This window comes from Rhineura floridana, chromosome 13 (genome assembly GCF_030035675.1).
Source record: "Rhineura floridana isolate rRhiFlo1 chromosome 13, rRhiFlo1.hap2, whole genome shotgun sequence".
In the NCBI taxonomy this organism is placed as follows: Eukaryota; Metazoa; Chordata; class Lepidosauria; order Squamata; family Rhineuridae; genus Rhineura; species Rhineura floridana.
The window spans coordinates 17530402-17556663 of NC_084492.1; the positions used below are offsets into that span (position 1 = coordinate 17530402).

General features: G+C 41.7%; 1 protein-coding gene across 7 annotated transcripts in view; it reads right to left on the bottom strand.

Moving 5' to 3' along the window:
* CDH8 (cadherin 8) overlaps positions 1–26262 on the bottom strand; it is a 414305-nt gene that overhangs the window by 360765 nt on the left and 27278 nt on the right. For all 7 annotated transcript variants that reach the window (XM_061593588.1, XM_061593592.1, XM_061593591.1 and 4 more), the window contains one exon: positions 16994–17440. In XM_061593588.1, the coding sequence (XP_061449572.1) occupies positions 16994–17245 (252 nt within the window). In that variant the 5' untranslated portion in view covers positions 17246–17440. The remainder of the gene's footprint in view (positions 1–16993; positions 17441–26262) is intronic.

Sequence of the window (26262 nt, forward strand, 5' to 3'; positions counted from 1 at the left end):
ATAGTTTAACTGTGCACTGAGTAAAGAAGTACTTCCTTTTGTCTGTCCTGAATCTTCCAACATTCAGCTTCTTTGAATGTCCACGAGTTCTAGTATTATGAGAGAGGGAGAAGAACTTTTCTCTATCCACTTTCTCAATGTCATGCATAATTTTATACACTTCTATCGTGTCTCCTCTGACCCGCCTTTTCTCTAAACTAAAAAGCCCCAAATGCTGCAACCTTTCCTCGTAAGGGAGTCGCTCCATCCCCTTGATCATTCTGGTTGCCCTCTTCTGAACCTTTTCCAACTCTATAATATCCTTTTTGAGATGAGGCGACCAGAACTGTACACAGTATTCCAAATGCGGCCACACCATAGATTTATACAACGGCATTATGATATCGGCTGTTTTATTTTCAATACCTTTCCTAATTATCACTAGCATGGAATTTGCCTTTTTCACAGCTGCTGCACACTGGGTCGACATTTTCATCGTGCTGTCCACTACAACCCCGAGGTCTCTCTCCTGGTTGGTCACCGCCAGTTCAGACCCCATGAGCGTATATGTGAAATTCAGATTTTTTGCTCAATATGCATAATTTTACACTTGTTTATATTGAATTGCATTTGCCATTTTTCCGCCCATTCACTCAGTTTGGAGAGGTCTTTTTGGAGCTCTTCGCAATCCCTTTTTGTTTTAACAACCCTGAACAATTTAGTGTCGTCAGCAAACTTGGCCACTTCACTGCTCACTCCTAATTCTAGGTCATTAATGAACAAGTTGAAAAGTACAGGTCCCAATACCGATCCTTGAGGGACTCCACTTTCTACAGCCCTCCATTGGGAGAACTGTCCGTTGATTCCTACTCTCTGCTTTCTGCTTCTTAACCAATTCCTTATCCACAAGAGGACCTCTCCTCTTGTTCCATGACTGCTAAGCTTCCTCAGAAGCCTTTGGTGAGGTACCTTGTCAAACGCTTTTTGAAAGGCTAAGTACACTATGTCCACTGGATCACCTCTATCTATATGCTTGTTGACACTCTCAAAGAATTCTAATAGGTTACTGAGACAGGACTTTGCCTTGCAGAAGCCATGCTGGCTCTGCTTCAGCGAGGCTTGTTCTTCTATGTGCTTAGTTAATCTAGCTTTAATAATACTTTCTACCAGTTTTCCAGGGACAGAAGTTAAGCTAACTGGCCTGTAATTTCTGGGATCCCCTCTGGATCCCTTTTTGAAGATTGGCGTTACATTTGCCACTTTCCAGTCCTCAGGCACGGAGGAGGACCCAAGGGACAAGTTACATATTTTAGTTAGCAGATCAGCAATTTCACCTTTGAGTTCTTTGAGAACTCTCGGGTGGATGCCATCCGGGCCCGGTGATTTGTCAGTTTTTATATTGTCCATTAAGCTTAGAACTTCCTCTCTCATTAACACAATTTGTCTCAGTTCCTCAGAATCCCTTCCTGCAAATGTTAGTTCAGGTTCTGGGATCTGCCCTATATCTTCCACTGTGAAGACAGATGCAAAGAATTCATTTAGCTTCTCTGCAACCTCCTTATCGTTCTTTAGTACACCTTTGACTCCCTTATCATCCAAGGGTCCAATCGTCTCCCTAGATGGTCTCCTGCTTTCAATGTATTTATAGAATTTTTTGTTGTTGGTTTTTATGTTCTTAGCAATGTGCTCCTCAAATTCTTTTTTAGCATCCCTTATTGTCTTCTTGCATTTCTTTTGCCAGAGTTTGTGTTCTTTTTTATTTTCTTCATTCGGACAAGACTTCCATTTTCTGAAGGAAGACTTTTTGCCTCTAAGAGCTTCCTTGACTTTGCTCGTTAACCATGCTGGCATCTTCTTGGCCCTGGCGGTACCTTTCCTGATCTGCGGTATGCACTCCAGTTGAGCTTCTAATATAGTGTTTTTAAACAACTTCCAAGCATTTTCAAGTGATGTGACCCTCTGGACTTTGTTTTTCAGCTTTCTTTTTACCAATCCCCTCATTTTTGTGAAGTTTCCTCTTTTGAAGAAGTCCTTCTTTGTTGAATTATCACGTTTTCCCAGGGATAATATATTGGTGTGTGGTTTTCTATGTGTGTGATACCAGATCTATAGCATATGTAATAGTATAGCTACACAGTTAAATAAGAAATACATATAGCCACACTGAAATGGTTTCTGCTCCTTTGATATTTACAAAGGCCTGCTTTGAAGTATAAATGCCTTTTTTAAAAAGTCTTCATTTTCTTTTAGTTTTGGATGCTGTTTTGTTTAAGGAAATGGTGTTTGAAAGCTGCTTCTGGTGTCAGTTCCAATGGGTTCCATGTTTGACACAATTTGTTTATAGGAATAAAGGATTATGAGATGTTAAATGCCTCCTGCAAGGTGCAGCTGAATGCCCTCAGTAGCCAATTAAATGCATTATCCTCTTCTTAGGAGGTGATGCCTTTCAGATAGCTGACAGAGTTTAAAATAGACAGTAGAAATTGAATGCAGCATTTTGTTTTTGTTCTGCTTTCTCATGTAAACCTGGAGTTAGGCATGTGTATATGCTTGCATTCAATTCTCCATTCTGCAGAGACCAACAGTTTCTTGGTGTGTGAGAACAGGACAAGTGGAGAGTGATGTTTTTTATATATAGGATTAAGGGTTACAAGCCATTTTTAATGGATGTTTATCTTACAGACTATTCACTTTTGTTCATATGCAGGCAGCCCCACAATCTATGTAGTGTGTAAACTATTGGGCAACAGACAATCCCTCTACATCAGGAACGGGCAACATTTGCCCCACCAGATTATGCTGAACTACAACTCTCATCAGCCCCACGAAGCATGGCAAATGGCTAGGGATGATGGGAGTTGTACTTCAGCAACATCTGGAGGGCTAAAGTTTCCCTACACCTGCTCTACGTGATCAATTCTGGCCAGACAGGAAAAAAATGGTAAGTTATTGAGGCCTTGGTAGATTGTTACACATAGGTCAAGCTGCACTTGGATAGGTGGATCACAAGTTATACAGGGCTGGTCTTGAGAAAGGAGGACCATAGTTGTCATGAGCTCCACAGTCCCAACAGGGTATGGGCTGGAGTGGCAGCATGTGACATATTCCCTCTGTCTTCTCCTCCCCATCCTCTTCATATGTTATTCACCCTGAGTGAGCTGGAGCTAGTTGGGGGGGGAGGATGAGGACCCAGCCCCTTTACCTTAGGCTGTTAGAGATCTAGTGCTGGAGACACCAGTTTTCATCCCCACCCTGCCCTGAGAGCAGGACACGTCACTGGGGACTGAGGGACCTGCTGACTTGATAGATGGGGCAGCAGATCAGGAGAAGGAGCAGGCACCCGGGGGCAGGTCACTCTACTGTCACACAAGACTCAGCACCACCTCTGTCAGCATGAGCGGCTACAGGCTCTTCACCAAAGTGCCCACCCTCCAAGTGTAGTCTTCCCGCATGGAGTGAGAGTCCCACAAGTGAGCTCTCCATGCCTTGCTGTTTTAAAGTTATGTGGGAAGGATGTGGAGACTTGTTAGGACATCTTTGTTGCTACTGTCCAGTCTAGCACTCCAGACCCTGCTCTCAGACTCTTGTTTGTGACCCCCCGTATCCTGAAACCGTTACTGAACCCTTACTGAACTTGTACTGAGCTTTCCTGAGTAAACCTGTTCCTGTTACCCCAAAGAAAAGCCTTGTTGTGATGCTTTGGGGATGAGAGTCATGACAATAATTCAGTTCAGGGATGGGGAACATGTGCCCCTCCAGATGTTATTGTCCTGCTACTTCCATCAAACCCAGCTGGTATGGCCCATTTGTTTGGGATGATGGAAGCTGTAGTCTAACTGCATTTGGAGGGTCACACATTTCCCATCCCTGGTTCAGTGGTAAAGGACAAGCTTTGCCTTTAGAAAGTTCTGAGTTCAGTCACAGGTACAGATGGAAAGGACTTCATTCTCTACTGCAAAGTTATCTTGTTTTCTTATAACCCATCCTGAGACCTTATGGTAAGGGTAGCTAAGAAATCCTATAAATAAATATTAGTTATATGGTGTTCAAGATCTCTGTTAAATTCAAATCAACATAACATGAAATAGACTATATGAACAGAAGTTCAGAATGGAACACTTGACAAGAAGACTATAAAAACAGTAAATCATTTTCATAAGAAGGCTTGCTAAGGTCACCAAGTTGCTTCCTGAAACTCATTACAGATGGTGTCAGCTTGATTTCATTGGGTAGATAATTCCACAGTCCCAGTGCCACCACATTAAATGCACCATTTCTTGTTGAGGACCATGTGACACTGCCAGACACCATCAGATGTGCCTCAATGGCAGATCACAAAGATCAGGCAGGGCAGTAGGGAATAATGGGGCCTTTTAAGTACACTGGCTCCAGGTTCTTTGGGGATTTATATACCAGTAATAAGTCCTTGGAGACAGCTCAGTGGTGCTCCCTCAACATAGGTGTTACACATGGTAGTAGCCAATGCCTGATAGCAAACAGACTGCAGAATCATGCACAACCTGCAGCTTCCAAACCAGCTTCAAGGGCAGCCCAATGTAGAACACATTACAGTAGTCTATCCTTGAGGTTACCAATGCTTGAACCAACATAGCCAGGTCATCCTGAACAGGTGTAACTGATGCACCAACTGAAACTGGTAAAAGGTAACCTGAGTCTCAAGTGACAAAGCCGAGTGCAGGAGTACCCCCCCGACTACATACCTGCTACTTCAGAGGGAGTGCAACCCCATCCAGACCAGGCAATTGATCTATCTCTCAGAGACAGGAACTACTCATCTACAGTGTTCCTATCTTGCCAGGATTTAAACTGTTTATTGGCCCTCATCCTGCCTCCCATTGCATCCAGGTACTGTTCCAGAACTTATATGGCCTCGCCTGATTCAGCTGTTACAGAGAAATGGAGCTAGGTATCATCAGCATACTGGTGACATTCAGCCCTAAAGCTCCCAATCACTTCATGTAGATGTTAAAGAGCATCAGGGATAATATAGTGCCCTATGGAACTCCATAACACAAGTGAAACAGACTCCCCCAATGCTTTTCCCTGAACCCAACCTCATAGGTAGATTTGGAATCACTGTAAACAGTACAGCGATATCCATCCCACAGAAGTGATCCAGAAGGATATCATGGTATCAAAAGCCACTGAGATATCAAGAAGAAATAATAGGGTCACATTCTGCCTGTTCTCTCTCCTGATAAATGTTCTCAGAAAACTTGTGGGATCATACCATGGCAAAGCCTCTCCCATACCACATGACTACACCCCTCCCTATTAGTGAATATAAAACTAAGTTGTACTCAGAGTAGACCCACTGAAATTAATGGACCTAAGTTAGTCGTGCCTATTAACTTCAATGGGTCTACTCTGAGTAGGGCTAGCACAGAATACCAACCTATGTATTTTCTATATCTGTAGCTTTATTTTAAGTTATAACATAAATCTTCTCTGTTTTCCTTTTTTTTTAAATGGATGGGTATGTTGTAGTTTGTTGAATATGATGGTGATGATGGTGATGATTCTCCCATTGAAGTGTCTAGTGGCCTCTCCAAATGTGACATAGGGATCCAACCCAGATGTGTACTGAAGTGAGCAATTGAGAAGAAGCTACAACCAAACTTATCTCCCTCACTGGTATACTTGAATGTTGGAACAGACAGATAATTCTGCTTTTAATTTGTGTCACTTTGGCCTGTTTCATCCCATATCTGTGAATGATGATTAAAATAAACAAACAAACACATCTGTGAAGGTTCCCCCCTTAAATAAAATCCACGTGAAACCTTCAAAATACATATTAAAATATATCTTAATATACGCAGTTTGTCACAAGACATATATTTAAACACATAGTTTCTCACAGTGTAGGTGTCTCTAAAGGTATTCTGGTCTAAAATGTGTTGGCTATTAAACCGAGAAAGCAGAGGTTAAATTTCCACAAGTGAGCTACGTGACTTAGAAGCGAAAGTTGGCAGAGCTCGAGCCATCTTCAAGGACACGTTGCTATGCAACCTAGGCTCGGGCAGCTGGCCTTATCTATATAGAGGGCCAGCAGACACTTGTGAGTGTGGGGGTCGAGGAGTTTGTACAGAGAGAGCTTGTGATATATTGTCAGTAAAGTGACTCTTAAAACTTATTGCTTGTCCGGCTCATTGCTTCAACTGGCATCTAGCCTGTCACTATACTGTTCTGCATCCTGGGCATCTGCTTGCACCAGATACAACATCCAACAAGTGGTAGCAGAGGATGGTTACCTGGTGCTGATGGTTACCTGGTGCTGAGGATTGCAGAAAAGCGGCAGAGAAAAGCCAGAACTGCAGACCAGCGAGTAAAACAGCAGAGAGACGGAGAAACCGAAAGCTGAGCTGAAAGCTGTGAGAGAGCCGTGGGAAAAAAAAAACCTGACTGAAGGACAGAGGTGAGAAGCTCTAATTACAAAGGCGGTGAACTGTGAAAAGTGAAAGTATGTCTGTTACGTTATCGGCCGGGATTCTCTTGGAAAGGCTGACAGGGAAAAATTATGGCACTTGGAAACAGAGAATGCAGGCTTTTCTAGTGAAAGAAGACCTGTGGAAAGCTATCGCAGAAGACCCACCCGCCGGGGTGCCTATTCCAGCAGATTGGAGAAGGCTGGATGAGAGGGCAAAGGCGTTAATTGTTCTTGCTATTGATGATTCTCAATTACTGCATGTGCGTGATGCAACAACGGCAAAGGAAACCTGGGAAACTTTAAGAAATATTCATGTGAAAAAGACTGCCAGTTCTAAAATATATCTTGCCAGAAGATTGTATCAGATACGCTTATCTGGAGATACAACCATGTCAGAGCATTTGTTGGAAATAAACAGACTGTTTACTGAGTTGTCAGAACGTGAAATTGAACATTCTCAAACGCAAAAAGTGTATATCACATTAGCTTCACTAGATTCAAGTTATGATAGTCTGGTGAGTTCTATGGAAGCAATGAATGACGCAAACCTAACCATGGATTATATTGAAGGAAAACTATTACAAGAATTTCAAAGAAGGCAAGAAATGGCAAAGCAGGAAAGGATTAAGTCTAAACACAACTTGGGAAAGCTGAACAACAAAGCAGCAGAGGAGAGACTGTATGGACAAAAGGCGTGTTATTTTTGTGGTTCCAGGCAACATCTTCAAAGGAATTGTGAAGCAAGAAGAAGAGAAAGAGGAAGAAAACCACTTGTACAGGTGATATGTGCTAGCTGAAACATGCAAAGCTAATAACAATAAATGTGATGATGTATGGGCTCTTGACAGTGGGGCTACAAATAGCATAATCAAAGATAAATCAATGTTTCATACATATTGTGACGTAGAGGATCATGTAATAATGGCTGATGGAACTAAGAAACTTATCAAAAGTAGGGGTACAGTGAAATTAGCAGGTTTTAATACGATTATGACAGATGTGCTGTTTATTCCAGACGTTGAAAGTAACATAATGTCAGTTTCTAAACTTAATGGAATGGGGTTCAATGTGTTGTTTCAAAGGGGCTCATGTCAAGTCATGAAAGGGAACAAAATATTCATGAAAGGGATAGTAAAGAACTCATTGTTCTACCTACACTTGAAACAAACAAATCATGTGCTTATGTGTGCCAATGAGAAACCCCACAATAATTGTGTACATTTATGGCACAGAAAATTGGGACATATAGGATATGAAAATGTGGTGAAAACAACTGAGAACAGTAATGATATTACATTGAGAAACTGTGGTAAATATGTAGACTGCAATGCGTGTCATCGAACCAAGGCAATTGTAGCAGCAAGGAACACTAAAGCTAAGCCTAGTACAAATGCACCCACAGTACATGACAGAGAAACAGGGGTAAAAGAATACCTTGGTAAAAGTGACAAGCAAATGTTGAGACGTTCTGGAAGGGCAAATGTGAGTGTGCTAACTGACAGATTTAGGATTGCCACAGTAAAGGGGAATGAAGCACAAACACACAGGGAAATGGATGCCAAAACAAAGGTCTGTGGTGTTAAGCAGAAGCGTGCAAGCAATAGAGCAGGATTGGGAAGAGAAAACATATGTGGAGTTGGGAAACACTGAAGGTAGTAATGAACAAGAACAGGCAGACACAGTACCAATAAAACAAGAAGAAACAGGCAGCAGTAGTGAATCAAGTTCTAGCTCTGAGAGAGAAACAGAGGAATCGCCTAACACAGACACAGATACTAAGGCAGAAATACAACCACGCAGATCAGAGAGAACAACAAAAGGTATTCCACCTGTTAGATTTAAAATAAATTCCATTAAACATATAGACTTCAGTAACTGGAGAAAGTGGGATGATGGAAATCATGAAGAGTAATGAAATATAATGAAAATGATGCTCAGAGTGCAATGGAGTAACTGTATTACAAATGAAAGTGATGTAAACTGAAATGAAAGGAAATGTATCAGAAGAATAAAACCAAATGATGTAAATGTAATGACATGTAAAATGTAACACATGTAAATGGAAGAGAAATGTAACTAGCTGAATGTGGAAATTTAAGGTGGGGGATTGTTGGCTATTAAACCGAGAAAGCAGAGGTTAAATTTCCACAAGTGAGCTACGTGACTTAGAAGCGAAAGTTGGCAGAGCTCGAGCCATCTTCAAGGACACGTTGCTATGCAACCTAGGCTCGGGCAGCTGGCCTTATCTATATAGAGGGCCAGCAGACACTTGTGAGTGTGGGGGTCGAGAAGTTTGTACAGAGAGAGCTTGTGATATATTGTCAGTAAAGTGACTCTTAAAACTTATTGCTTGTCCGGCTCATTGCTTCAACTGGCATCTAGCCTGTCACTATACTGTTCTCCATCCTGGGCATCTGCTTGCGCCAGATACAACATCCAACAAAATGCACATTTTAAATAAATACATTTTGCTTTGTTTGTTTAGCCAAGAACTATATCACGAAATGCAGTGAATTGCAAAATGTCAAGGTTAATTAATCACACTCCAATCAGCATACTCGTCTGGGAGGTGCTGGTAGGGTCAAGGTCACCCAGTGAGTTTTATGGCTGTGTGGAGATTCAAACCTTGTTCTCCCAGGTCATAGTCCAACACTCTAGCCACTACACCATACTGGCTCTGAATGGAAAAATGAGGAACTGAGAGAAACAAACATTGACAGTTTTGCCCATTCCTAACCGTAACCAAGTATTGTACATGCAGAACCTGCCCTCATCTAAACCTCACATCCTTTTTCCTCGAGAAATCTCACATCTTGTTCTCTTGAAGTGTGCTAGTTGTTCTCTCCTCGCAAAACGAAAAAAAAATAACGGACAAATTTCATAAGACTGCAGGCAATAAGTACAAGGAAATTATCGATTCAGGAACAGATCCAGCGTCCCCTTCCTTGGAAGCAACTTTTATTCTCTTCCATCTGTTCTGTATAGTGCTAAAACTATAAAGAGGTCCCAACATTTTTTTAAAATGCAGCAATGCAGGGGAACAAGTGCTGTTTGAAATACTTCTAGACACACAGATATTTCTGTTTGGTTTTTAATCTTGCCTCTTTCTTCCCTTTTGCATTTACTAATGCATTTGAACAATGGGGGAAACTAAAAAGGAGACAGAATGCTTGAACGATGCCATCATGCACAGTAGCTTGTGATTTAATGGGGTGGTGAATGGAAGCTTGCTGAATCCTCTCCCTCTGTTCCTCTAGCCTGTAGTTGTAGTGAAGAAACCAGCACACAGATGGTGCATAAGATCACACATCCTTCTGATAGCCCTGCAGTAACAGGGTGAAGTCAAGACATGAGTGGCTGGCTGTCGTAACTCAGAATCTGCTTTCTTTGTCAGTTTAAGTGCTTGATGGAGAGACTCTTGTTCCGAGTTTAAATCCATTTGGGAATATTGTGTAGCAGGGGAAAAAACTTTTTTAAAAAAATACCTGCAGTGCATATTAATAAATACACTTGTGAGCCACTGATAGAAAGCAGATTTTTTACTAGCTGCCATCAACAAATGGAGAGCAAAACCTCCCCCATCATAAATTTGACAGCACTCTGGTTGAAAGTTGATTGAATTAAAAAGATTTAATGAAGGCGGGGGTCAGACTTCCCATAGACTCACGATGCATGGGCATAAGGGAAGCTTCAAAACTAGACAGACTGAATGTCTCCCCCACACACACACACTTACTTGATTTTACTTTCCTTGATGCGTTGCCACTGTGTTTTTTTAATTAGCTCAGTCTCAATGTTAGTCAATTGACAACCTAGCATGTGCAATTATTTAAATGAATTAATATATACAAATCATAAGTAGGCAGCGTGAGCAGCAGTAATCCTAGATCAGGATAAGATGAGTATTGGGGATAAGTCAGCAGGCTTCCATTCTCCGCCACATTAAATCACATGCTACTCTGCATTATGTCATTGTTAAAGCATTCTGTCTCCTTTTAATTTCTGCCATTATTCAAATACATTAGTAAATACGGTGTGTGTGTGTGTAGACAGAGCTGCCCCTAGGCACCGGGAAGCGGGGCAGTTGCCCCGGGCCCTGAGTTTTGGGGGGACCACGCTTGGCGATCTGCTCACCAGCCGGCTCCTCCCTCCCTGCCTGCTCGCCTTTGCCACGTCAGGCAGGGCGCAGCGCTCACTCGCTCTCTTTCTCTCCCCCTGGGACAGGGGCTCACTCGCCTGCCCACCTGCCCGCCATGCCGAAGCCGCCGCCACTGCTGCTCCTGCTGTGGTCAGCGAGCGGTAGCCGCCCTGGGGACAGCGAGCTGGGCCGGCAGTTCCAGGACTGGTGCCTGCGGACCTACAGCAACTCGGCCAAGACCAAGACGGTGACCGAGAGCAAATGTGGGGGGACCCCAACTATGGTTTTGCCCCGGGCCCCGCACATGCTAAGGGAGAGCCTGTGTGTAGAGACATGATAAAACCAACAAACGTATCCATTTTCTACAAGTGTTTTATCTTGTGGTGTGTGTGTATAAAGCAGAAGCTCTGCTGAAGCACGGTATATAAATCTTTTAAATAAAATACCAAAATAGGATCCAATACAGTCACCGTCAAAGTCCAATTGCCTCTGAAAATAGGACCTGAAAGGCAGGGTTCAAATGGCTTCTTTCACAAGGAAAGTTATATATTCTCTCCCTCTCTTCCAGACCTAATACACAAGACTGTTGATACATTAGGACAGAAAGAACCATCACAGCACACAGTCATTGTGCTACAGCTTCCATCGGCCCCTGCTGAAATGGCCTATGGCCAGGGATGATGGGAGTTGTAGTCCAACAACAACAACATTTGGAGGGCACCCCCTTAGGTTTTCTTGCACTAGGATAACCATGCATGTGCTGCCCAGAGGCCATGGGAAGGAAAATGGCCAGGCTACAGATGCAAATAATAATAATGTTATATCCCACTGAGTTCTACACATAGCAGACCCACTGAATAGAGATGACTGACTTAGGTTCATTAATTTCAGTGGGGGTACTTTGAGCAGAATCTAGTTAGATACAACCCAAACACATCAGCAGCATTATGCAGTCCTCTCTCTCAGAAGACTTGTGTAGCAGTTCTTCTGAAATCCCCCCATCTAACTCTTTCCAGGTTATGGGCTTCCAAATTACCTCAACTGGTTTCCCAGGTGGAGCTGATGCATGACAATGCCTCTGTTGTCTTGCTCCTCCTCCCTTCCCTCAAATATTGCACAGCCCAGTGTGTAGCTGATGTTTGCCACAGCTTTTGATTCTTTCACTTCATGTGCACCTCTTTGTTGTGGATGCACCCTTGTGCATTGATAAAGCACTGCAAGAAAGCAATCTTAATGCAACTTGTTCACATGGAGGCAGGCTCCTCCTCACATGGAGGCAGGTTCCCCAATCTTTTTGGATCAGAGGGCACATTTCAAATTTTGAGAGAGTGCTGGGGACACCAGTCACAATATGGCTGCCATGGAGGCATAGCATAACATGGCTACTTATGGGGCATAGCATAATACAAAATAAGAGAGTAGTCATGGTGAAATTTTTCCCATACTGGAAAAGTATTGACCTGTTGTATTTCTGCCTGCCATACAAGGTATAAGAACCCTGTTCCTAAGCCAAAGCCTCGGCAACCATCCTGTATACACTTACCTGGAAATAAGCCGCATTCAACACAAATAGATTTTCTTCGGAGCAGACGTATACACTAATTTACTGTATAGTTAACTTCTACTGTATAGTTAACTGTACACTGAATTCTTAATGGGTCCCTGGTCTTTATGCATAGATATGATTCAGTCTCCAGTGTTCCAAGCACCACCTCGTCCAAGAAGGACCCACAAGGTAGTACTAGATACCATAACATTATCAGGTGATGAACAAAACATGCCTAAGCCTCTTTGCAAAGTTTTTATATTTGCCTTTGGGGGGAGGGAGATTCTTTAACATTCCCCCACGTTTATTATGTAGTAGTGTTTGCAGAAAATAATATCTAAGCATTATCTGATTTCAGGTGAACCCAGCACAGGAAAGATGCATTCTGGTTGCCAGAGGAAAAGGAAGAGCAAACTATGCTGAGTCCAAGAACCAGAAAAAGCAGGAAAAGTGCACTAAAAGGGAGGGCAAAACAGCTGCTCTATAGGACCCAAGGGATTCCTACTGCCTGATCTCCAAACAGATCAATCACAGCTCTGACTTCACTCATTGGTTAATAACACTGGCAGGCAAAAGCAGCCAGGCTGGCCCATTTCACAGAAATCACTTAGAAGGGTATCTGCACATTTTGCTCCATAACTTTATTTCTAGGAAAGCTAGAGAATTGCTTACTGGTGCCCATGGGGAATGAGATGGCAACCCTTGACTTACATGAATGTAGTTTAATCTGTTGAATTGTCTCGCCCTTTTTGAGAAATCCTGAGGAATACCAAACTCAAAAAAAATTCTTTGCCTATAGCTACAGTCCTCTTTCGCCTGCTGTCTGAAACTTTGTTCTTCTGTTTCTTCATTAAAATAACTACTTTCATGACAGTGAGCTCCTGAGATCGGCTTTGATGGTGGGTTAGGTATCTCAGTTTTAAATTCTACCTGAAAAACAAACTTGTCCATAGTACAAGTTTAGGGAAGGGCACACACAAAAAACCCCTTCATTAACAACTCCTTGTGGGTCCCTCCTTCTAGTCTTGTTCCTGACCTTTAGATTTTCCTTCATGTTTGACAATCATGGGAAAACTTTTTAACTGGTCGCTATATAAAGTACTAAGTAAGCAATTGGAAACTAATTGTGGAAAGCAATTGATTTTTATTTTTATTTTTACTAGTTGCTGGGTTGATTTTTCTGCTCAGAAACCTGAAAAGGCCTCATACTAAGCTGAACACGTTGGGAAAATCAGAAATTAGGCCTGAGTTATAACTTAAGTGGCTAGTTAACTAGTTAATTATAGTGTGCACAGCATCCTTTGCCATGAAGTACTCAAGAAAAAGAAGAAAACAACAGCCACTGTGATTGTGAGTATAGTGAGTACTTTAAAAGAGTAAAGGGCAACTTAAGGTAGATACTTTTTTCAGATTTGCTGTAAGTTATCTCTTCATTTCAGCCTCTAGCAATAAGCACTCAATCCTGCTCTACTCATCATAATAACTGCAGAATAAACAAATTTTACTTCTTACTGCAGGCAAACAAACATGCTTCTTTATTGCTGGTTGGGTAGAAAATACAACTGAAACTGAAACAGAAAAGCAGAGCAAAGGAAAGTCAAGAATAGAAATCAAGAGTTGGAGTCTAACTGTAGCCAATAATACAAAGTTCTGATATTTAACTATTCAAGGGTCATGCTACAATACACACTGGTTTTCTTTTTCCATGATCATTTTAAAAATTAGGGTGATCGTGATCGTGATCATGAAAAATCCATCCTCAGTCAGGAAAAGTCTTAAATGAGCCAAGTCTTGAGTGAGCAGACTTTTGGGGGCTCTTCCAGAATAGGCTTTTGTTGTGCACTCATGCTCCTTTATTAACTGAATTGTTCAGAGGTTTCTATTCTTACATTGCATCTTAAAACAAGCTGCCATTCTGTAAATGGAGGCTGTCATTGTCTGTCATGTCACAAATTAAAATGGCAATTTTAACATCCCTGGGGGGGGGTGCAGCTTTAAGGGGTGCTCCATTTGACCCACCCTAGCTACAGGGCTAATGGCAGCCACAGTGGGGTCATTCTATCAACATATACCTGCCACTTGCACACTCCCACTGTTAGCATACTTCCTTGATCTTTGTGTGTTGTTTGTTCTGGTTGGCAAAGCATACCTTTGAGAAATGAGGTTAGGCATTAGAGATCTGTTTGAAAGCTCCACATTAAATAATTTGTGCACCCATAATATTAGGAACTCATGAATGCAATAAGTTCCATGATGATTTGTGACTGGCTGTACTCAGCAGTTTTGTTTATTTATTTACTTAAGTGGCATTTCACAGCACAAATCAACACATATTGACTCAGAAGAAAGTCCCATTAGTTTGGTAAAGTTTACTCTCAAGTATGTGTATGCCCCAGCTCCAGCTAATTATCCTGTGGAAAAAAATGTGCATGACATCAAGGGGTTATCGCAACGAACTATAATCATAGGTATCTAGTAACATCATTTTTTTTAATTACTAAATTTAGAGCTGCCAAATAGGCATTAGTGATCTAATGGCCATTACAGACTCTTATTATCTTTCACAGCAATTTCAGTTTTCAGGACTGACAAACACAGCATATTATATTTCTACAAAACAGCTTGCCCTGTTTAAGGCTTTTTTTTTAATGTATCCTTGTGTTTGTGCACTGCTGACTGCAGACACCAATTATTCCACAAAGATATTGGTCAGAGCACAACATCAACTTAAACATGCTTAGGCTTTAATTGCTTACTTAGGAGTAATCCCTCCTGAACTCAGTAGTGTTTACTCTTGAGTAAAGAGCCACAAGATTGGGCTTCACTGCTTCTCAAAAGACACCACCGGTCCAGGATGCTTTTATAGATTCAATTTTTTAAATTGTGTTATATATGTAATTGTTTTGACTATATATATATATATATATATATATATATATGCAATTGTTTATATATGTTTTCATTGTATTGTGAAATTGCTTCAAGATGCTTCATAGGAAGCACTTCATATATTGCATTATTATTATTATTATTATTATTATTATTATTATTATTATTATTATTATTAAAATTACTTTTGCCTATTTATTAGGGACCAAACTCATGAAATCTGTACACTTAGAAATATAGAAATCAGCTCACCAACATCAAGCCCTATGAGGAGAGACCGAAAGAACTGGGCATGTTTAGCCTGGAGAAGAGAAGACTGAGGGGAGATACAATAGCACTCTTCAAGTACATGAAAGGTTGTCACACAGAGGAGGGCCAGGATCTCTTCTCAATCATCCCAGAGTGCAGGACAAGGAATAATGGGCTCAAGTTGCAGAAAGACAGATTTCGACTGGATATCAGGAAAAACTTCCTAACTGATAGAGCCATACGACAATGGAACCAATTACCTAGAGAGGTAGTGGGCTCTCCGACACTGGAGGCATTCAAGAGGCAGCTGGACAGCCATCTGTCAGGAACGCTTTGATTTGGATTCCTGCATTGAGCAGGGGGTTGGACTTGATGGCCTTATAGGCCCCTTCCAACTCTACTACTATTCTATGATTCTATGAAGCCACAGAACTTTAATTTCATTTCTAGGAGGAAGGGTGGGATATAAATTTAATAAATAAATAAGGGTGACTAAGAGCCCTTCTGCAGCATACATTTAAAGCACTATCATACCACTTTAAACAGTCATGGCTACCCCCCAAAGAATCCTAGGAACTGCAGTTTGTTAAACATGCTTAGAATTCTTAGGAAACCCCTATTCACCTCAGAAAACCACAATTGCCAGAATTCCCTAAGAAGGAGGATTGACTGTTAAACCACTCTGAGAACTGTAGCTTTGTGAGGGGAATAAGGATCTACTAGCCATAAAGATGCAAGGTATGATATACTTCTTACGCTGCTCAGACTGTTTCTGTTATGGTTTCTAGCTGACTTAAATGGTTTGTAACTTCTCCACGTTGTGATGATTGACAATAGAATGTAGTGTTCTCTCTCTCTCTCTCTCTCTCTCTCTCTCTCTTTGTCCTTGGATTCCATGGGAACATAACAAATTGTCTCAATATCATTACCAATGAAAATAGAAGATTCATATTTTCTGGGTAGCATTAAGTTGCTATCCTGACACGGAAATCTATCTATTTACCAGGGAGGAAAATTGCACAACTGTTTAAGATTATCAGAAGATCCCTTGTTTTATGTTTGGACCTTCCTCCTTTAGTCTTCTTATCTTGTTCCCTGCTTCCTTGTTTCAGTCTCCTTCCATCAGGTCTCTCAGCTCAGATCCTAGCTTATAGTCAACTTTGCCCCTCTTTTGTAGCTGGTCCAATGCTTTCCCCTTATTCCAAATCTAATCCTGCTGGGTGGGACTTTAACCTTATCAGAACCCAAATCCCCCCGTCCCCAGCTAGGGCCAACGCTAAACTTTAGACACCAATTCCTGTTTTTATCTACACTGCCTAGCATTGTCACATCATCATTCTTCAAGGCAGGGCTGGCCCAGTCCACCTTCCCCGTTCCGTGTGCTGAGCTGCTGATTACTCAACACTGACACATGGATATAATAGCAGTAGAATATATGGAGAGTGGCAACATTCAATGCAATCCTTTCAATGACAACAAAACCAAGTCATGCACATGCAACTCTTTGTAGTATTTTACCCACAGAACTTGAATAATAATAATAATTTCCAACTTTTCTGCATTTTGCATAGCCCTTTTTAGATACAGAAAGTTTGCTAGATGCCAGCTACTTCTACTAATCCATCAGTATTTTGTCAAGGCATGCATAAATCATAGAATTCAGTAGCCAGTTTGATGGGAGAACTCAAACAACTGAACATGTGCCATCAATTGCCTTAAAGAAATATGAATATTGACTTACCCGGCCAACCAATATAGGTTCTGGTCCAGAAAATTCTTCCAGGACAAACATTTGATTCCACACCCAGCCCCTCTTGGAACGGTTCAACACTCTTTGTTCTTCACTTAGCTCATTTAGACCTCTACTGGATCCACTTGGTAATATGTGAGAATGATTCATTGGAGCCATGTACATAGATGGGAATGCAGTAATCCATAATATTACTAATGGAGCCCACGTATCCATAAGCATTTCTGTTAGTCTTTCTGGCATCGTTCCACACACTAAGCAAATCACCACCCACAATGAAACAATTATTTTGCTTTCTTCCAGATCATAGTCATCCGATTCATCATGCGGCAAAGAAGATTTACTTACAGCTCTGTCATGAGTCTAGAGCACAATAAACATAAATAGAAATTGCCTAGATAGCAGAAAGAGACTGGGCTTTCTTGTCCTCGGAGATTTCTGGAAAAAAAATTAAGAGGAAAAATCAAGTTAGCAATAAAATATTCAGGAATGTGTTTTTTTCAGTTTATTAAATCTTTATTAGATATTCATGCTTATGATAAGAGGAAAAAATTAAGGAGAAAAAAATCTAAAACCATGTCACAGCTCCAGTTTAGAAATCCAGATCTAGCATGATAATCTACTTCTAGGTATATGTGTTTGTCTTCTGACAGAGGTGATAAGCTTCCCATAATTTGTCTAGATGGAAATCTTGCACATCTTTCTTCCCACCATCTGTCATTTTTATGATTATTATGATTGTGATTATGATTATTATGATTATTATTATGGAATTCACTCTCCTTAAATATTACACAGGCACCATCTCTGTTGTCTTTTTGGCGCCTACTGAAGACCTTCCTCTTTCAACAAGGCTTTTAAGTAGAGACCTTATCCTAGTCTGCATCTGTGTTGGAATTGTTTTCATGGCTTTTTAAAATAGAAGTTTTAAAGATTTATTTTTAAAGATGTTTCGTTTTTAAAATATTTTTAATATGTTTTTAGTTTTTTTGCCTGTTCAGACACAGTGTCTGTTCAGGTGGATTTTTAGAAAAAAAGAAAAATCCATGTTTGACAGGAGATTTAGACTCATTTCTCTCAACTCAGAAGTGTCCAATTAAGTTCCCATTGAGCCATTGCTAATGCATCAAGATTCATTAGCCACAATTGAATCCACTCTCAGAATAGCTCTGTGGGAGAAGCTGGTACTGCCGGGCACCAAAGTGGCATCAACCACAACAGGGAGAAGAAACAACATTCATGTTTTAAATGGATTTCACATTAAGCCTAACTCGATTCTTGTTATTTTAGGCCAATTCAGGCATAAGACATATATCAATAGATGCTTATAAACACAACCTGACATTGGGGACGAGGCTTTTCTGCATCAGTTCCAAGAAACCCATTTGGCAGAAATTACGTGGTGGGCATGTAAATTCTGCATTTCTTGTACTTTGGATGAGTGATATGAGCAGACTGTGTGAGTGAGCTGACAGTACCTGCGGCAGTACTAAGAAGCAGCATCGGAAAGGGGGCTTGTATACCTTCTCCTGTGGAAAGACCTGAGGCTGGAGGCCCAAATGCCCCCCCTCCAGACCTTTCTATCTAGCCCTCTGAATTCTCCTCAGGCTGCATCCCTCATTGCCCCTGCTCCACCCCACCCAATGTTTTTGCTTGGCTGGAATATGTTACTGTAGTCTAATAATGCCTCTCATTTGTCTGGATTCAGGATAGAGAAGGGCATGTCCAGAAACTAGCCTACTGCACAAAGGTAAAATTGACATCCGTTGCTCCACCCACTTTTGCCTCTGACCATGTCCCCAATGGCATATAGCCCACAGAAGGTTGCTCAGAAGGGGATGCATCCCTTGGGTTGAAAAATGTTTCCCAGCCCTAACTAAGGGCACAATCCAACTGCTATTTACATCAGGCTGAGGGGAGTTGGATATGGTGGAGCCCCGGCTGAGCTCATCAGAGGCAGGCTGAGAGGGGGGACTTAGGCCGCATCCAGCTTGTGGTCAGAGCACTCCTGCAAGTCCCAATCCAGGCAAATGTTATGCCGGGAAAAGGGTTGGTCTAAGAAAGTAATTGCAATGGAAGTCAATGGAGAGTGCTTACTCCCTGGTAGGGATATTTGTGAGAGCAGCTTTACTTTCTGGTCCTCGTGCACAGCTCCCAGCTGATCCAGGATTCAGCTTGCCCAGAAGCTTCTGAATAGCAATTAGATGCCATGGACCTTCCCAACGGCTCCTCTTGCATCGGCTCCCCTTCCTCCAGCTTCGCGTGAGTTGGATTGCATTGCCAGATTCTCAGATTTCTTTTCCCAAGGAAAGAAGAGGAGTCATAATGTGGTATAAGTCCTTGAAGACTCTTTGGAAACTGCAGATGGTTCAGACTATGGTAGGCCAGCTTACTGTCTGGTGTAGGCCACTAGGGACATTCCTTGCAAGTTCTGTTTTGTTTTAAAGATCTACACCCTCTTCTATTGTGTTTGAGGGCATGATCCATGGTGTTGGACTTATCCTATAAAGCACTATCAGGGTAGAGACTAGGGTGTTTGAAGGATTGCAGCCTTAAATGTGAGCCTATCTATCCTTTGGAGTCTTCTTTGGAGGACCTATGCTGAGTGGTCCTGCCTTCTATGTTTAGGTGTGGGATGGTGACCAGAGAGAGAACTGAGGATGGGTGTGGAGAGAACGGTAGAGATGAGTAAGGAGCATAACAACACATTTCAACACCTTTGGTTTGTCTTGATATTTTCCCATTTCTGCACCCCACTCCAATTGTTTTTCCTGGAAGACTTCAATCCAATCCAAGAAGAGTCTTAGAGGAATCACCCATCTCTAGTTACCAGCCCTATGGGGATGGGAGTCAGTGTTAAGCAGATGAAGTTATTTCATTGTTGAAAAAAATGGAAATGGACTGACTTCAAGTCAATCCTGACTTATGGCGACCCTATGAATAGGGTTTCATGGTAAGCAGTATTCAGAGGGGTTTACCATTGCCTCCCTCTGAGGCTGAGAGGCAGTGACTATCCCAGGTCACCCAGTGAGCTTCATGGCTGTGTGGGGATTCAAACCCTGGTCTCCCAGGTCGTAGTCTAGCACCTTAACCACTGCACCACACTGGCTCTCACATTTCATTGTTAACAAATATTAATGCAATTGTGTCACCACTATTTTATCTAACTGAGCGTCTTAACAATTTATTGCAGGGTTCAGTAGCAATGAAAACCCTATGTTCAAAAACAGCATTGGATATTGTTAAACTCTCTGCTGTTAAAATCTGCAGTCCTATAATATAGGAGTAAATCCCATCACAGCCAATGGGAATTCTATCCAACTAGTTGTGGGGAGGATTGTTTTGCAGGCCACATTAAATCCAATGGGAATTAGATGTGACTACTCCCCCCCGCCCAGATTTTTCATATTATGTGGTGGTTCTCTTGAAAGCAACAGTGCTTCTTATGCCCACATATAATATGCTTGGGATAGAAGCATGAGGATGGCATATGATGAAGTGTTCTCAGAGACATTATCTCATTGATTTTCAAAGGTTAAGACATGGATATGATCATACAAAATGCACTTAGTTGCATTGATATATATGGCATAAATTCCAAACATTGCACAATTATACCAGTGGGTCGGAGGAAATTGTCAGACAACGGATTGAAAGAGGTTGTTATTAACTTTGTTTGAACTCTTTGTAAATTCAGTTACCTCACTAGGAGAAGAAAGGACTTGAATAGGCATCTGTTAAACGTGAATAAAGTTAATAAATAAAATTGTCTAATATACAAAGCAGCCTAGTAATGTAATAAACTGATATAAGAATCTAAGAAGAGCCTACTGGACCAGGGAATGTCCCATCTAGTCCAGCATCCTGTTCTCAGAGTAGCCGACCAGATATCTATGGGAAGGCTGCAAGCACGACCTGAACAAAAGAGCACTCTGCCCTCCTGTAGTTTCCAGCAACCAGTGGTCTGATAATACTCAGTCAGATCATTGGTCCATCTTACTCAGTACACCAGGTGTGGGAAACCTTTTTCAGCTCAAGGGCTGCATTTCCTTGTGGGGAACCTTCCACTAGTAGTGGGTGGAGCCAGAGGCAAAAGTGGGTGGAGCAATGGATGCCATTCTTATCTTTGTCCAGTAAGCAACATTCTAGCCACACAAAGTCAGAAATACACAGAGACTACTCTATTTCATATTTCAAGTAGGAAGCCTAGTTCAAGAACACACACCAGCTAGGCAAAAGCACTGGAGTAGGGAGTGGTGAAGGTCTGATGAAGGGTGAGGCTTGGGGTTGGCATGGCCTAGAGAGAGTCCCAATGGCAATACAGAGAAGCCTGAAAGGCCACATTTACTCTCCCCCCCATGCCTGAGGTTTCCCACTACTGATCTGTACTGACAAGAGTGCAGCTCTGCAAGGTTTCAGACAGGGGACATTCCCAGCCCTACGTTGAGATGCCAGGAATGGAACCTGGGACCTTCTGCAGGCAAAAAACGAAACAAACCACCTTTTAATAAGAGGACATAAAATCACACACACACACACACATCATTTTAAAAAGAATTTTCAAACCACAGAGTGATTGTTTGTCTAAATGAGTCATTTCTTCATCACACTGGTGCATTGATTTATACCACAATCTCCAGCTGAGATGATCAGAATATGCTGAGGGCTCCTTTTAGAAATGGTCACTTCTTAAGGGACAATCCAATCTTAATTTCATTCTGTATTCATTGCTGCCTTGTTGATCACTTGTGATTACAAGCTATAGATGAGCCTTCTGACCCCAGCAATTCTTTAAGGTGGGTTCAGGTCGATTCACAAACATTTACTGTTACATTTCAAACACTGAGCATTGATCTTATTGAAATAAATTACATTGCTGTGGGTAAACAATTAAAAAAAGTGTTTGAAAGCTTTGTTTGAATGAAGCCAGAGCAGAAGCTACACTCAGACTGACTGTTGGAAGGGGCGGTCATTTGTTTATTTGATTGATTGATTGATTGATTGATTGCCCACCCTTCCTCCCAGTAGGAGCCCAGGATAGCAATCCATTTATCCAGTTGCTGGACAGACTTGGTATGTGATGATGAGGAAGAGGGAACAATCTCCAGAGTTCCAGTAAGTGTGTTTTATTCCTTACACAGGAACATAGGAAGCTGCCTTATACTGAGTCAGGCCAATTGATCCATCTAGCTCAGTAATGTCTAAATTGACTGGCAGCTGTTCTCCAGACCCTTAGGCAGGGAACTCTCCAAGCCGTACCTGGAGATGCCAGGGATTGAAGCTGAGACCTTCTGCACATAAAGGAGATGTTCTGCCACTAAGCTACAGCCCTTCCCCCCCAAAAAAGTCTACATTGACTGGCAGCAACTTTCCAGGGTTTCAAGCAGGGGACCCTCCAAATCCTACCTGGAGATGCCAGGAAATGAACCTGAAACCTTCTTCATGCTAAGCAGATGCTCTTCAACTGAGCTGCAGCCCTTACTCAGATGATTTTTGTCCCTTTCATATTTTTGCCCATTTTTTGCTTTCATTGAGAGCAATATCTAAAGAGGGCAAACACGTCCTGGAGCTGAGTTATCTTCATTCAGGTGAAAATCCAAAATATTGTTGGGAGCCCCACAGAGAGGGGGTGGAGTGGCAAGAACGAGGAGGAGGAGGAGGAGGACCTTGAATGGGAGGACAGTTCCAGAGATGGGCCTACTGATGTGCTGGATTCTGAAAGCCCTCATGCCATGGACAGCGACAGCTCTGCCCCTATAGCAACAGTTACCCACGAGGAGGCGCAGCCCAGACAAGAAGTTGCCTCTCCACCCAATGTCCATCCTGTTCCAATGCCCGCTTTGCTGCCACCACAGCACACACACCCTCCATCTGAAGTGGAGGATCTTGCTGAGACAGAGCAGCCACCCTCCCCTAGTACATGGAGGTGGCTGCACCAGCAAATTCAATGCACCCCATTGGCCCCTCTGAGGAGAAGCACTCATGTGCATGCATGTTATCAACAGTGACATTCAGTTCACACAAGTATGGTGCCCACCCTTCCTTACTTAAGCAAGGTGAAGGGGTACGACCACGTCTTAATGCAGTATAGTCATGTCTAGTTACTTGCAGTAAAGATGCTGAACTCTGTGTAATCTGTAAACTGATTCATGAAGTGCTCTGAACTGAAACTTTCTATTAAGTCTACTAAAGAAAAGCACACCTCCACATTTGTATGTGACTTCAGTGGGTTCGGGCAGGACAGATATAAAGTTGTGCAAATTATAAATTATGCTAGTAGTAGTTATGCAAATTTGAAAAAAGGATGTCAAAGTATCTGCATAGCAAAATCATAGTAAACCAGGAATGTATATACTGCTTACTTGATTTTTTTTAAAAAAAACCTTCAGAATGGATTCAAGATTCATTTGTGATTAATCTATATTTCTTTTTTTAGAAAATACAATAGACTAATACACTAAAATATTTACAGTGTTGAGTATATTCTGTGTAAGTTCTGCTTAGACATCACGTTTGAGATTTTGCTGAGAATTCAGCATTTTAGGGTTGCAACCCCATAGACACCTGGGAGTAAGCGGCATTGAAAACAATAGGACATCCAAATTTTAGTCCAAACTTTTCAAGGAACTGTCCAAGGTGCTGATATTCAGACTAAAATCAAGAGCGGATGTCACTGGCCCATTGAATGGAGCCACCAGCCATCACTGTATACCCTGTGTGCGCATGTTCAGTTAATGCATCATAGGAATCATGGTGGCATGCCCTCTACTGGCCTGTCATCAATCCATTGATCATAATGTTTTCATGAGAGCCTATACTCATACACCTTGATTACACAATCCATAGCTGCAGTTTTCAAGTCAGTTGGTCACACAAATTGGAACACACACTGATTAAGGTATATACCTGTCACCCCCTATGCATATGTTATGCTCAGTGTGAGGACACTGGTGATCATGACCCTTCATGTGTTAATTGAACACAGGGATAATGTATGTGGGCAGTGCATGATGAACTCTGAAAAGCTAGTGTATATGGAGAATCTAATGGTATTTCCAGTGCTTCAGGAGCCCATCTATTGCACCTGCTAAGAAAAAAAAATTGACAAGCCCAGTGTTGGACAATCGCACCCACTGATGGCTGTGACTTCATTTATTCTAAACAAAAGGCTGGTCCTCAGATGCATAAACATCACTAGATGTCTTCATTATCAAGCATATGAGCCAACATACATCAAATATCACGGACAGAACCTCTGTATTGCTTCACATCACTTAAAACGTCGGTGCTCTGCAGTAGAGTGAAGTGTTGTGATGAGAAAGGAAGTGATGTAATGCATGCAGGTGGGGACTAGCTGAACTTTAACACACATGCAGAGGCTCTGAAGAAGTTTGGGGCTTGGCACCCTTCTGGTTAAACCAAGCTGATTCCATTTTCCCATTACTGATGACTGGAAATTTGCTGGAGAAAGGAAATAATTTCACAAAAGCTACACAACAAAGGTAGGCAGGATATTTAAATAATAAGGCCCCAGTCCTTGTCAACCATCATGGTACCTTTGCATTAACTGGCCAGAATACTGGGAGGGAGGAAATTTCTTTCTTAAGCCACATTCACACCATACATTCACACCAACTCTTCCACATTTACTTCCCACAGTAGTTTGAACACACTCATGCTTGCCATTGGTTTCACTCTGCTCCATCTGTTATTTAACCTAATTCCTTTCTGGAGTTTACCGTCACTGCTGCAGGTATTTGGTTACAGTGGCAACAGAACCACTTACATGATGCAATTTTGCTTATTGAGAATCTGAACAGAGGCCTCTTTGCGCTCAATGCAAGCAATGCATTCTAGAATAGAAATGTACACACACACACTGTCCTCTTTCAGACGGCTAGTCCTTGTTCACTGCAGCAATCTTGAATGAAGCCTGTTAATTTAATGTGTACAAAGACAGAACTTTAAATGTATTCAGGTAGTTCCCTTAATAGAGCTACCTGAATGTCATCTCTCGGTAATTACACAAGGTTATTACAGTAACTTCCTTTACTCTTTATACAAGCTATTCCCCCTGCTATTTGTTACTTTCTCTCGTTACAAGGATATAAAAAGTAGGCTAAGCTCTCCAGGGCAGAACTATATTTTTGGGCTCCCTAACCCAAGGCACTCTGCTGCAATATGCTCTTGTTGGGAACAACAACAACAACAACAATACAATCTTAGCATTGCTTCCAGAGAAGCAACTCACTTGGCTAAGTCCTGTTCATGGAATTAAAGATTTGCTGGTGAGCTACAGCTAAGGATGGGAGAGAAATTTGATTCAGTTCACATTTAAAGCTGAATCCATCAAATTTGTACTTTCTGAAACAATACACAGCCATTCTTCAAAATTCACACTTATCCGAATTTTGTGATGCAATTCTCCAGACAGCAATGTCTACAAAAATGCGTATTTTATGGAGATATGTGCATACAAATGAATATATTACTGAAAATAACATAAAATACATTATATTAAGATAAACTGCTTGCAAAAAAGATATGTATATTAGTCAAAATGGCATATAAAATTGTGTTTATTAGGTGAAATTTGCGCTAAGTTGCTGAATAATTTTCATGAGGATTTTGTAAAAAAAATGACAAAAATTTGCAGAAATGTGGAGAACTGAATTTAAGACCAGAAAAATGTGGAACTGAGAGAACTAAAATTGACAGATCCTTCCATCGCTAGCTACAGCCTATTCCTTGCTTCTTGTCATGCAATCACAGGAATCAGTGTCTTTTGGTGTCTGCAAGCTTTGCCAGTTGCTGTAAGACTATGCAAGTGAGCTCAGGCTTTTGCCAATGGCTGAAGGACTGGGAACCTCTAAGAGGTTGCACCTCCACCATTCCAGGTAGAATACCATGCAAGGGGAAGACCAGCTTGGTCCCAGCTGGCCTTCAGGCAAATAAGCTTGCTTCTCTTCTCTATCTGCTCCTCCGCAACTAAGAATTTTGACCCAACTGCCAATTGTCTGCAGACATAAAGGGAAGGACACTTTGGCCTTTGCCTACCAGTAAGAGAAAGAAAGGCCACTGGATAGTTGCAAAAAAAAGGAGAGGGGAGTGGAAGGCATCCAAATCGGCGGAAAGAAAGAAAAGGAGGGGGGAACCCCAGGATGACGAAAGACCAACGTGGGTGAATGATGATCAATAATCTTGTTTATTGAGAACGTTATAAAATATGTGCCCAATGCGTTTCGCTTGGATGAATTCCA